Genomic DNA, 14020 nt, shown 5'->3' on the forward strand with positions numbered 1-14020 from the left:
ACGGCAAGGCCATCGTTGCCTCTGTGGGGATGCCCACGTAAAGCTGGCACCTACCGATTGCTGGGCTGAGTTCGCGGATGGTGGTGACTAGATCTGCTAATGCTCTTCTAATAGAAAAAGGGAGGGGGAATTGTTGTGGGAACATATTTAGCTAACGGTCACAAGAGCATTCCAGACGCCTTTAGAAGGCCTTGAACAGAATAAACAGAAGACAAAAATAAGTAAGATACCAATTAGAAAAACACAGGTGCATATTCCACGATAAAGAGAACTTGGCACAAACAACCTCAATTCGGCAGTTTATCTTGACCAATTAGACTGAGATAAGTCTCGTATGTTTAGTTAGTATGACCAATTATATTTTATGTTTATGCGCGTGTGCAGTGTTGATGCAGCCAATCATTGAGTGCAACTGGACGCGTGGACAGTGCATGAATAGTGTGTGTAACCAATGGGAGCTAGTTGGACATGAGGAGGGGGAGATGTAGGGAACACTGTTCGGAAGATCTCGCGATGTCACGGAAAGGTAGAAGGCTAGTCGTCGCCTCCCTATGACATATCAGTAATCCCACCTACCGTTGTTAGTATAAAAGGAATTAACTGCGCAATAAAGGACGGAGTTGGCACTCACACCATGTGTGTTACCTGTCTCTTCCCTGGTCCAGGCCGACCAGTGATCTAATCGCGGCACCTTGATATGTAGCACTGCTACACAATAATAACCTTATCTCATTTTATATTAATTTCTAACAGTCTTATAGTCCTAAATTTCTAAAATCTTCTACAGTCATGAGCGGTTTGTGAGCCTTTGGGACTTGGGGGTTGTTTGGGGAGTAACTTCCTCTTCCCTGCAGATGTGATCTTTGTCATGCATGGTGAGCTGTCCTGCTCAGCATATCAGAACAGCATCTCAGAACACAGAGCAGTGCACCCTCCAGCATGCTCTCCCTGTCCTGTTGCTGATCAGCTTCTTTTCACCTGTGGTTCCTTGCTAGGCAGAGTTCATTTTTATGAAGAGTTCGTTGTTCGTAGTTAAGCAGAACTTGCCTCACCACAATGTTTGAGATATTAATTCTTTCAGTCTCTCACAAGCGTGAGGGACTGGAAGGAGCCAGTTCTCCGATCCCTGTCCAGGGGAAACAGGAGCTTGTGGGCATGCAAAGTGTTTCTGGGGTCAGTCCCCAGCAGGGCTGGGGAGAGCTGGGCCACTACAGCTGCAGTGCCTCCATCCCTGACGTGGGCTTACTCTCTGCCTTCTGTCGCTGGCGGAGGAGCCCTGTGGCTTTGCACCATGGATGGAAAAGCAGCTGTGGGTAAAGTCATGAGAAGAGGGCTGAGACCAAAACCACGCAGGCACACACATGCATGCAGCGCCCGGCATCAGACCTGCAGCCTAGCCACTGGGACCAACAGCATGACTGCACCCCCCTGCACCATCACTGCTGGTGGAGAACTGCAGCCCTGTGCCACTGTCCTGCACCTTGCAAATGCCAGGATCACAGGGGGAGAAGGGATGGGCATGAGAAAGAGTTGGGTGGGAGGGAAGAGTCTGGTGGAGGGGTCTTGCGCCTGAGTGAAGCCCGGGTATCTGATGTGAGAGCAGGGAAATGGCAATGAAGGAACAGCCAAGTGTGGGTTTGTTTTCCCAGCCTCAGAGAGGATGGTAGGGAGCTCTGACAGACCTCAGCAGTGTCCCTTAACAACACCAAGATACCCATATGTATCATGCTGCGTGTCGTCTGAATTCATGTTTGCTATACCCATTGGGTTGCTCATGTACAAGCAAAAACATGGTTTTCCCCTGCTGAGGAACCACAGATTTTGCTATTTAGTAGGGTGTGCTTACCTAGCACACAGCAGCCTACTTCCACCACTCCAGCCTCACATCCTTCCTTAGCAGAGGGTAGCACGGAACAGCACAAGAGAAGCCAGGAGAAAAGATGGTTACCACACCTGGGACAGCAGAGTGCTGCTGGCTGCCCAGACCAGCCTGTGGCAGCAGTGTGGTGGCCTGTCTTTTCACCAGTGTGGAACAGTAAGATTCTCTGTGCAGGCTTCCCTGCAGGCCTGAGCCCCACAGGAGAGAAGGCAGTGCTAAAAAGCCAGTGTGTGAGCCTGGCAGGCTCATGCTCTTAAGTCCCCAGTCCTGTTTTCCATGTGCTACGCAAGCTCGTGGCCTTCACATAACAGTTTGGGGACCGTGAAGTTGTGTTTGCAGTAACCTGGGGCACCAGGGAATGACAGAGGTACCACAGGGGTCTTCAATACCTACAAGTGACGGTATGTATGGAGCCAGCTCGTGCAGATGTCTGCTCCAACACCTCCTGCATTTTTCTTTCCAGTTCCGTGGCCCTGACGATGGATTCCCAGAGCACCCCCTTTCCTGCCAGCCAGCTCACAGAGCACAGACTCAGCAATTCCTGCTATCAGATCCAAGACGAGTTCCTCTCTGTGACGCTCCCTGTGATGTACTCCCTCACCTTCATCATAGGGCTGCTCAGCAATGCCCTGGCCCTCTGGGTGTTCTCATGCGGTGTGCAGCGCAGGACCTCCATCACCGTGTACATGAAGAACCTGGCACTCTCTGACCTGCTGCTCTCCCTCTGCCTGCCGTTCCGCATCACCTTTCAAAGCAAGAGCGAGCCTCTGATCTTCTGCAACATCATTGGGGCCTTCTTCTACCTCAACATGTACATCAGCATCACATTCCTCAGCCTGATCAGCCTCAACCGCTACCTGAAGATCATCTGGCCCCTGCAGAAATTTAGGATTCACACTATATCCTGTAGCACCATGGCCTCTGGGGTGGTTTGGTTGGTGCACACAGCATTCATGCTGCCTTTCTTTTTTGAGACAAGAGGAAAGGGGCCCTGTGACCACAAATGCTTCCACTTCAGGAGCAAAAGCACCACAGCAGCAGCTTTTAACATGGTTGCAGTAGCTACTTTCTTCATCCTGCTACTGCTCTTCCTCTACTTCTACAGCAAGATATTTGCCAAGCTCCACAGAGTGTCCTCAGTGAAAGCTCAGCAGCTGAACAAGAGGACCAGCATGAGAGCCATTGCCAAGACCTTCGTAGTCCTGATCATCTTTATTGTATGCTTCACTCCCTATCACATTGTCCGCATTCCTTACATCCTTGCGCAAGTGGGGGCCATTTCTAGTCTGCCCTGGAAGCAGGGTCTCCACCTTGCTAATGAGCTTGTGCTCTGCATCTCAGCCCTCAACAGCTGCCTTGATCCAGTCATCTTCTTTTCTTGTCCAGCAGCTTCCAGAGGGCTGTCCTCTGCACCATCCAGGGCAGGCTGAAGAGAGCTCTTCTAAGGAACCAAGGGGGGCTAAGCCACAGCAGGTCTGTGACAGAGATATAGGCTTTCCAGTGGGCCAAGGTCTCAGGCATGGGACCTTCTCATCAAGGATTTGCTCTGACTGCTGGTATTTACCAGACAAGACTTGCTGGGAAGACAGAGAAAGAAACTGGAACCACTTCATGTTTCTTCCACTGATACCACCAGGGCTTGAGCTTCCTTGAGGGGGGGTAGATGAAGAGGAAAGGATAACTGGGACCTTACTTTTTCCTGCACCAGCTCTGCTGACACAGCTGAAGAACATATTTCCCAGGAAGAATGAAGGCTGGAAGTGTCAAGGGAGAAACAGCCTTGGCCTAGGGTCTCCACCCAGCCTGGGGAAGGGCAGGTACAGAGCCCAGGACTGAGACAGGCTCCTTCAACGTGAGGAAGGGGAGTGATGGGAGGAATGAGAATCTGCTGTGAAAGTTTCCTAAGTACCACATCATCTCCATGCCAGAGAAAGCAGGAAAAGGGAAAGGGAGATGAAGAGTGCAGAAGCATTGGGAAGAGGGAGACACCCATCAGAGCATTACTTGGGGAGTGGGTGAGTATTTTGCTCAATGACGGAGCCCAGAAATGTGCACTGCGGGGTTTGGAGGACAGGCATGCCAGGAAACATTGCAAACCTGTAACCCCAAACCAGGATAATGATAACTTTTCCTCTCTTGTTGTTCCCAGAGTCTTTGTAACTCCAGGTTTTCTGTGTACTCAAACAGATAGCTCCAGGCCTTCTTTAGCAATTTTCCTTTGCTCATTTCACTGGCATGTTCAGCCAGGACCAGCAGCCGTGCCTGGCCATTGCACAAGCACTTGTTTGGTGCTTGAACCGTGCCAAGAACATCCAGCAAGGGGTCCAATGGCCAAAGGGAATACACCACAGAAGGGCCTAGCAATATTTTCTGCTTTTCTTCTTCTTTGGTGTTGTCCTGGGTTCAGCTGGGATAGAGTTAATTTTTACAGGAACCTGGGAGGTGGGGGGGCATAGCCGGGGCAGCTGACCTGAACTAGCCAAGGAGCTATTCCATACCATGTGACATCATGCTCAGTATATACATGGGGAGTGGGCCGGGGGGAGGGCTCTCCTGCTCTCTCTGACTTTCGGTGGGGGAAGTGGCGGAGCGTCGGGTCCCGGGTGGTGAGCAGTTGCACTGTGCATCACTCTTTTCTGTATACTCTTTCATTAGTACCGTCGTTGTTGTTGTAACTTTTTTTGCGTTGTCCCAGTAAACTGCCCTTATCCCAACCCTCGAGGTTCCAGGTTTTTTTCTTTTCTCTCCTCCGTCTCCCCCCTATCCCACCGGAGGGGGCGGGAGGAGTGAGCGAGCGGCTGCGTGGTCCTTTGTTACCGGCTGGGCTGAAACCACGACAGTCCTTTTTGGCGCCCAACGTGGGGCACGAAGGGTTGAGATAACGACAGATCTGGCCAGAGCGTGTTGAAACAAATTTGTCATACGCATTCCTTATATTAGATAAATAGATGTTAGTCACAATGTTGATTAATTTGTTTACATGGTGGCGTTTTGTAGGTCCTTATATGCTCTATGTATTGCCTGTAGTTACGTTTCTCACCTCTGGGAGAGTGATTGGGATTATCATTTTGCTGTACTGGGCAATGTCGACTTGTGAAATGATTACATCACTGGTCATGAGGTTAAGCTGGTATCTGTATGAGGCAGTGATATCATTTCCATACTTTGGGCACCTTCTATCGGATTTTATTGGTAATTACAGCCAATCCATGGGGGAGTTAGGGGGGGATACTTCCCCCCGTCCGTTCGCCTCCCTCTTCTCCTTCCGACTAATTACAACAGCTTTTGAGAACTTTGAATATCCTTGGGATGCACAAGCCACTGTGCTGTTAGTGCTATGCCTCCTGAATATGTTTCAGGTCTTGTTTAGGGCTACAAAAAGGCTCTTTAAGAGTACCACCCAGAGATCTGCCCCAAAGCTGGATATTCATGGGTGGCACGGCATGTGGGAGGATATGGGCAGGTATCTAGAGAACTTCTCACCCCCAGTGGCTTGGAAGTTCACTCCTGAACAACTACAGAACCCTCATGAAGTGGTAGAATATTTGAAAGAAAAATGCTGTGGCTATTCCAAAGATGTACAACTCGCTGCACTGTGCTGGGCCCTGGCCAGTATCTACCAAACACTGCTTGATATTAGGCAGCACCCTCAGGGAGAAAAGGGGGAAAAGATGGAAAACAGGGCAGCAGGCACCGTGGCTACCCCTGCCCCGGCAACAGGCACCGTGGCTACCCCTACCCCGGCAACAGGCAGCGCGGCTACCCCAACCGCAGTGACAGATACTGCGGCTAAACCAGAGAACCAACCTGTGCCGGTATCAGTCGCCCCTGTACAGAAAAAGAAACACACAAAGAAATCAGTTCGCTCAGTGAGAGATGAAGATGAACCAGGGTCATCACGAGAACAGGAGGAAGAGGCAGAACCTGAAATAATCACCCGATCTCTATCCCTGAGTGAGTTGCGTGACATGCGAAAAGATTTTAGCCGCCACCCAGGTGAGCACATTGTTACCTGGCTGCTCCGATGCTGGGATAATGGGGCTAGTAGTGTGGAATTAGAGGGTAAGGAAGCCAAGCAGTTGGGATCTCTGTCTAGGGAAGGGGGCATCGACAAGGCGATTGGGAGAAAAACACAAGTCCTCAGCCTCTGGAGGCGACTTCTGTTAGGTGTAAAGGAAAGATACCCCTTCAAGGATGAAGTTACATGTCACCAAGGCAAGTGGACCACCATGGAGAGAGGTATCCAGTACCTGAGGGAATTAGCCGTGCTGGAGGTGATTTATAATGATCCAGAAAATGCGCAGTCACCCATAGACCCAGATGATGTCCAATGCACACAACCCATGTGGCGGAAGTTTCTACGAAGTGCACCACCAACCTATGCCAACTCATTGGCAGTAATGTCCTGGAAAGAAGGCCATGGACAAAACGGTGGATGAATTGGCTGTCCAACTCCGGCAATACGAAGGAAGTCTCTCTTCCTCCCTACGGGCCTGTGTCTCGGCTGTAGAGGAACTGTCCCGAGAGTTCCAGCAATTCAAAGTGGATATGTCTTCCTCCCCACCTGTACAGGCCCGCATCGCAGCTATTGGGAGTAAGCATTCCTCTGCCCAAGAGAGAGGAGAGAGAAAGTACACACGACGGGCTAACCTGTGGTTTTACCTGCGCGACCATGGAGAGGACATGAGGAAGTGGGATGGAAAGCCTACCTCAGTCCTGGATGCACGGGTACGGGAGTTGCGAGAAAAAGCAACCAGGAAAGAGGATTCTTCTTGGAAAACTGCTGCTCCAGTTTCCTGTGAGGAGTCCCCCAGATGCAGTAGATGGGCTGATCACATTTCTGATCCTCTTGAAGGGACTTCTGATTCACGGGTGCGAAAAGTGAGTAACGAATATTCTAACCAGGATTAGAGGGGCCCTGCCTCCAGCCAGGTGGAGGAGAGGGACAACCGAGTCTACTGGACAGTGTGGATTCGATGGCCTGGCACATCAGACCCACAGGAATATAAGGCTCTAGTAGACACTGGTGCACAATGCACCCTAATGCCATCAAGTTATAAAGGGGCAGAACCCATCTGTATCTCTGGTGTGACAGGGGGATCCCAAGAGCTAACTGTATTAGAAGCTGAAATGAGTCTAACCGGGAATGACTGGCATAAACACCCCATTGCAACTGGCCCAGAGGCCCCGTGCATCCTTGGTATAGATTATCTCAGGAGGGGATATTTCAAGGACCCAAAAGGGTACCGTTGGGCTTTTGGTATAGCTGCATTGGAGACGGAGGAGATTGAACAGCTGTCTACCCTGCCTGGTCTCTCTCAAGACCCTTCGGTTGTGGGGTTGCTGAAGGTTGAAGAACAACAGGTGCCAATTGCTACCACGACGGTGCACCGGCGGCAATATCGCACCAACCGAGACTCCCTGATCCCCATCCATAAGCTGATTTGCCAATTGGAGAGTCAAGGAGTGATCAGCAAGACTCACTCACCCTTTAATAGTCCCATATGGCCCGTGCGGAAATCTAATGGGGAATGGAGACTAAACAGTAGACTATCGTGGGCTGAATGAAGTCACGCCACCGCTGAGCGCTGCTGTGCCAGATATGTTAGAGCTTCAATATGAACTGGAATCAAAGGCAGCTAAGTGGTATGCCACAATTGACATTGCTAATGCATTTTTTTCCATCCCTTTGGCAGCGGAGTGCAGGCCACAGTTTGCCTTTACTTGGAGGGGTGTCCAGTACACCTGGAATCGACTGCCCCAGGGGTGGAAACACAGCCCCACTATTTGCCATGGACTGATCCAGGCTGCACTGGAAAAAGGTGAAGCTCCAGAGCACCTGCAATACATTGATGACATCATCGTATGGGGCAACACGGCAGAAGAAGTGTTGAGAAAGGGAAGAAAATAATCCAAATCCTTTTGAAGGCTGGTTTTGCCATAAAAGAAAGTAAGGTCAAGGGACCTGCACAGGAGATCCAGTTCTTAGGAGTAAAATGGCAAGACGGGGCGTCGTCAGATCCCTATGGATGTGATCAACAAAATAGCAGCTATGTCCCCACCAACTAATAAAAAGGAAACACAAGCTTTCTTAGGTGTTGTGGGCTTTTGGAGAATGCATATTCCAAATTACAGTCAAATTGTAAGTCCTCTCTACCAAGTTACCCGGAAGAAGAATGATTTTAAATGGGGGCCTGAGCAACGACAAGCTTTTGAACAAATTAAGCGGGAGATTGTTCATGCAGTAGCTCTTGGGCCAGTCCGGGCAGGACAAGATGTTATAAATGTGCTCTACAACTGCAGCTGGGGAGAATGGCCCTACCTGGAGCCTCTGGCAGAAAGCACCTGGGGAGACCCGAGGTCGACCCCTGGGGTTTTGGAGTCGGGGATACAGAGGATCCGAGGCTCGCTATACTCCAACTGAAAAAGAGATATTGGCAGCATATGAAGGAGTTCGAGCCGCCTCAGAAGTAGTTGGTACTGAAACACAGCTCCTCTTAGCACCCCTACTGCCAGTGCTGGGCTGGATGTTCAAAGGGAAGGTCTCCTCTACACATCATGCAACTGATGCCACGTGGAGTAAGTGGGCCGCACTGATCACACGACGGGCTCGCATAGGAAACCCCAGTCGCCCAGGAATTGTGGAAGTGATCATGGACTGGCCAGAAGGCAAAAATTTTGGAATGTCGCCAGAGGAGGAGGTGACACGGGCTGAAGAGGCCCCGCTGTATAATAAACTGCCAGAAAATGAGAGGCAATATGCTCTGTTCACTGATGGGTCCTGTCGCATTGTGGGAAAACATCGGAGGTGGAAGGCTGCTGTATGGAGTCCTACACGACTAGTCGCAGAAACTGCTGAAGGAGAAGGTGAATCGAGTCAGTTTGCAGAGGTGAAAGCCATCCAGCTAGCGTTAGACATTGCTGAAAGAGAAAAGTGGCCAGTGCTCTATCTCTATACCGACTCATGGATGGTGGCAAATGCCCTATGGGGGTGGCTACAGCAATGGAAGAAGAGCAACTGGCAGCGCAGAGGTAAACTCATCTGGGCTGCCGCACTGTGGCAAGATATTGCTGTTCGGATAGAGAAGCTAGTGGTAAAAGTACGCCACGTAGATGCTCATGTACCCAAGAGTCGGGCCACTGAAGAACATCAAAACAACCAGCAGGCAGATCAGGCCGCCCAGATTGAAGTGTCTCAGGTGGACCTGGACTGGCAACGTAGGGGTGAGCTATTTATGGCTCAGTGGGCCCATGATACCTCGGGCCATCAGGGAAGAGATGCAACATATAGATGGGCTCGCGATCGAGGGGTGGACTTAACCATGGACACTATCGCACAGGTTATCCATGAATGTGAAACATGTGCTGCAATTAAGCAAGCCAAGCGACTGAAACCCCTGTCGTATGGAGGGCGATGGCTGAATATAAACAGTGGGAGGCCTGGCAGATTGACTATATCACACTCCCACGAACCCGCCAAGGCAAGTGCCATGTGCTTACAATGGTGGAAGCAACCACTGGATGGCTGGAAACATATCCTGTGTCCCACGCCACTGCCCAGAACACTATCCTGGGCCTTGAAGAGAAAGTCTTATGGCAACACGGTACCCCAGAAAGAATCGAGTCAGACAACGGGACTCACTTCCGAAACAACCTCATAGACACCTGGGCCAAAGAACATGGCACTGAGTGGGTATATCACATCCCTTATCACGCACCAGCCTCCGGAAAAATCGAACGATACAATGGACTGCTGAAAACTACATTGAGAGCAATGGGGGGTGGAACTTTCAAACATTGGGATACACATTTAACAAAAGCCACCTGGTTAGTTAATACTAGAGGATCCACCAATCGGGCGAGCCCCGCCCAACCAAGACTTCCACATACTGTAGAAGGGGATAAAGTTCCTGTAGTGCACATGAGGAGTATGTTAGGAAAGACAGTCTGGGTTAGTCCTCCCTCACGCAGAGACAAACCCATCCAAGGGGTGGTTTTTGCTCAGGGACCTGGGTACACCTGGTGGGTGATGCAGAAGGATGGGGAAGTTCGATGTGTACCTCAGGGAGATTTGATTTTGGGAGAGAATAGCCAGTGAACTAGGCTGTATGATATTTAACTGCTAAATAACCTGCCAATGTATGTCATTGTATCTATAGTGTCTATATGCCATATCAAGGGTATTACTGTAAGAATTACCCAAATGACTGAAGAATGGACTTTGAAACTGAGCCAGGAACAACAGTGATAGAACTTGAACTGGCGCCCAGCAATTTCCTCAAGATCAACATCTTCAACCTGCAGACCAAGGGTGTGGGTTGCATCAAATGTACCAGCCAGAAGTTCCAGAGACAGCATACAACAACCCAACACCTCACACCATCTCTCTTATCCTGAAGAAGTGTTACAACAGATGGAGCCTCAAAGTCATGGACTAAATAAAATTGATGGACACATTGGAGGGATAACCCATTGACTAAGGGAATACTATTTGTATGTGTGTGTGTGTGTGTGGGGGTGTCCATATACATATATATCTATATATAAGACAAGGAAAGTGGTAGTGGTTGATTGGAAAATGTAAGATCTGGGCATGATGTAAATGGTATAGAATAAGGGGTGGATAATGTCCTGGGTTCAGCTGGGATAGAGTTAATTTTTACAGGAACCTGGGAGGTGGGGGGGCATAGCTGGGGCAGCTGACCTGAACTAGCCAAGGAGCTATTCCATACCATGTGACATCATGCTCAGTATATACATGGGGAGTGGGCCGGGGGGAGGGCTCTCCTGCTCTCTCTGACTTTCGGTGGGGGAAGTGGCGGAGCGTCGGGTCCCGGGTGGTGAGCAGTTGCACTGTGCATCACTCTTTTCTGTATACTCTTTCATTAGTACCGTCGTTGTTGTTGTAACTTTTTTTGCGTTGTCCCAGTAAACTGCCCTTATCCCAACCCTCGAGGTTCCAGGTTTTTTTCTTTTCTCTCCTCCGTCTCCCCCCTATCCCACCGGAGGGGGCGGGAGGAGTGAGCGAGCGGCTGCGTGGTCCTTTGTTACCGGCTGGGCTGAAACCATGACAGGTGTCCATTCTCTTCCTGCAAAAGAGAACATTTCCCTGTTTGTATTTTTTCCATTTTATACGCTCATCCATTTGCTTATTTTAGAAGACTGCAGACTTGGAGACAGAGACTTAGCCATTCACACATCAGGCAAACACAGCCTGGGCTATGAGGAGGATTTTCACTCAGACTGCAAACTGTTCTAGTAACTGTTTAGCTCAAACACTTGAATAATACTTGGGAGAATAAAATGTTTCATTAAAGACTGAATCCTCTGACCTTTGCACTTAAGGTCTGAGCAACCCCAAACCGCACTGTAGCTCTGTTGAAGGAGCACCTTAAAAATCAGAGGACAAGACTCACTGTGCTTTTCCATCTCTACTACTAAAACTGTTAAGACCAGGAGAGGGATATTTTTCTCTTTAATGGGGGTGGGGGGAAACACTAAAAGCCAAGCTCTTCCTGTGGAAAGCTGCAAATAAAGGTCACAAAACTGTTCACATTTTCCGACTAGTGTTAACAAGAGTCAAAGCAGAAACACTATGTGGTTCAGAAGCCTCAGCATTGCAACACCACGGTATGTGCACCCCATACGGCCCTTCCCTTGTGGGAAGTCAAGTTTCCCCCCTCATAAAGCGGAGTCCCTCGACACCTCCCTGCCTGTAGAGTAGCACAGAGGCTAGAAATCCTCAGAAGCCCACACCTGGCCAGCACCCCATGCCCCGCTCCACAGCGGAGGTCTGTGCAGGACACAAAGTACCAGTGCAGGTTTCCCCTTTGGGGGAAACTAGACGGTGATGGCGGTGAGAGGAGATGGGACCCCGAGTGCAGGTGGGGGGCCAGCAGGCAGGAGGAAGCAGGAGGCTAGCAGAGGAGCAGAGACAGCCCCCGGGCAGTAGGAGAAGCCACAGGGCGAAGGGGCTGACGCTCACTCCCGAGAGACAGGTGCCCCACGCCATGTCTTTTCCTTGACGGAGAAAGGAGCTCCTGCGGCTGCTCCCCCCGGACCGGAGGGAGGCGGGCTGGGCCGGCTCCTTCCTGGAGCTAGGGGCACCTCCCAGCCCGGCTCCCTGCAGCGCAGCACGTCCCGGACTCACAGAGCTGGGGGCGGGCCCCGACCCCGGGAAACGACCCTCGGGAGCGCGCCCGGAACGGGAACGCACAGCGCGAGGCCGGCCGGGGCCCACCCAGGGAACGGCCGAGGGGGCGGCCGCGGCCCAAGGCGGGGCAGCCGTCCGCCGCCACGCCCCCAGAGGCCCACCCGCCAGGCACCCCCTCCCGCCGTACCGTTCCGCTTCTTCACGGTCACCTCCCCGCCCCCGCCCCGCCGTCCGCGTGACCCCGGAGCGGGCGCCGATTGGCCCAGCGGCGCGCGAGGCGGAGCGGCGCGGCGCGCGTCAGTTCCGGGCGGCGCGCGATGCTGGCGGCGGCGGGCAGCTCCAGCTCCGGCTCCGGCTCCGGCCCCGGCCCCGGCGGGGCGGGCGGCGCCGGGCCGGTCCTCGGCGGCGACGGGGACTTCCTGTCGCGGTACCGGCTGGTGTCGGCCAAGCTGCGGCGGCGGTTCCTGCGGAAGCCGAACGTGGCGGAGGCGGCGGAGCAGTTCGCGGCGCTGGCGCGGGAGCTGCGCGCCCAGGAGAGCCTGCCCTACGCGGCCTGGTGCCAGCTGGCCGTGGCGCGCTGCGCCCAGAGCCTCTTCCACGGGCCCGCCGAGGCGGCCGCCCTGGCCGAGGCGGCGCGGCTCTTCCTGCGCCAGGAGCGGGACCTGCGGCAGCGCCTGGGGCTGCGCGGCGGCTTCGGCGAGCACGTGGCGGCGGCGCAGAGCTGCGGCGCCTTCGCCGCCCGCCTGCACCTGGAGCGGGGGCAGCCGGCGCTGGCGGCCGGGCTGTGCCTGGAGCTGGCGGCGGCGCTGCGCGACACGGGCCGGCCCGCCCGCGCCGCCGCGCCCCTGCAGCGGGCGGCCGAGCTGCTGGCGGCGGCGCGGCTGCCCCTGGAGGCGCTGCGCTGCCTGGCCGAGCGCGCCTCCTGCCTGCTGCTGGGCCGCGACTACGCCGGCGCGCTGGCGGCGCTGACGCGGGGCGCAGGCGCTGGCCGGGGCCGGGCTGGGGCTGGGCGGCGCCGGGGCCGCGCCCGCGCCCGGCGGCGCCTTCCTGGACGTGCTGGCGCGCTGCGAGGTGTCGCGGGTGCTGCTGCTGCTGCTGCTGCAGCCGCCGCCCGCCAAGCTGCTGCCCGAGCACGCCCGGACGCTGGAGCAGTACTGCTGGGAGGCGCCGGAGGGCGGCGCGGGGCCGGGGCCCGGGCCCGGGGGCGGCCCCGGCGCCGGCGGCGGGCTGCCGCCGGCGGCGAGCTACCTGCCGGCCGAGCTCTTCCTGCTGTTGCAGTCGGCCGTGTTGGCGTGCCAGGAGAAGGACGCGGAGGCGCTGAAGGCCCTGCAGGCCGAGCTGTGGCCGCTGCTCAGTGCCGAGCAGAACCACCTGCTGCACCTGGTGCTGCAGGAGATGCTCAGCCCCGCCGGACAGGGGCTCTGAGCGCCGCCAGCACGGACGGGCCTTGCCCAGGCTTGGACTTGTTACTTAAGCCGTGAGCTGTGTCAGCGTTAATAGGAGTGCTCCAACAGAAGCGAGTGATAACTGAGAAGCGAATGCCTTCACCCACTCGTTTATCTTGCGTGTTGGAAGTTGTCATGATCGAAAAAGCGTAATCCCAAAGCAGAAAGGCCGATTTGAGGCAGAACCAGGCTGTTCCTTGAAGAACCGGCTGCAGTTTGCAGACAGGAAAACTTGCTGGGAGCGTATCGCCCTGGGTACGTGTGTTGGAGGGTTTGCACATCTGGGAGGCAAATGTTGCTGGAGTTGCCTTTTAAAAAAAACCCACCACATTAAAGTGAGATTTTAATTTTGTGTGCTTCCTGAAGAAAGACACTGCAGCCAGCGTGAGGCCATGCGTTTGGCTCTCGGGGTGGACCGGAGGAGTTGGTCGCTGACCTGCAAGTGGTTGCCTGACTACATCTGCTGTAGAACAGCTGGCAGAGTCGGTCTCTGCGCCACCCTATACTCCTCCTGCTGTACTGCTTGTTGATGCTCCCCCCCCC

At 53.6% G+C, this 14020-nt stretch overlaps 2 protein-coding genes across 2 annotated transcripts; both read left to right on the forward strand.

Moving 5' to 3' along the window:
* The first annotated feature begins 2205 nt into the window (after positions 1-2205).
* LOC115333571 (probable G-protein coupled receptor 34) lies at positions 2206-3378 on the forward strand. The gene has a single exon (XM_029996678.2). It carries the CDS (start codon positions 2287-2289, stop codon positions 3307-3309), a length of 1023 nt encoding a protein of 340 aa, XP_029852538.2. The 5' UTR covers positions 2206-2286; the 3' UTR covers positions 3310-3378.
* An 8956-nt stretch (positions 3379-12334) lies between these two features.
* On the forward strand, positions 12335-13824 carry F8A1 (coagulation factor VIII associated 1). Its single transcript, XM_029996781.2, is given in 2 exon segments — positions 12335-13011; positions 13013-13824. Coding segments are annotated over 2 exon segments (1107 nt in total). The 5' UTR covers positions 12335-12349; the 3' UTR covers positions 13458-13824.
* The last annotated feature ends 196 nt before the right edge of the window (positions 13825-14020 follow it).

The sequence above is a fragment of the Aquila chrysaetos genome, chromosome 21 (assembly GCF_900496995.4).
Source record: "Aquila chrysaetos chrysaetos chromosome 21, bAquChr1.4, whole genome shotgun sequence".
NCBI lineage: Eukaryota > Metazoa > Chordata > Aves > Accipitriformes > Accipitridae > Aquila > Aquila chrysaetos.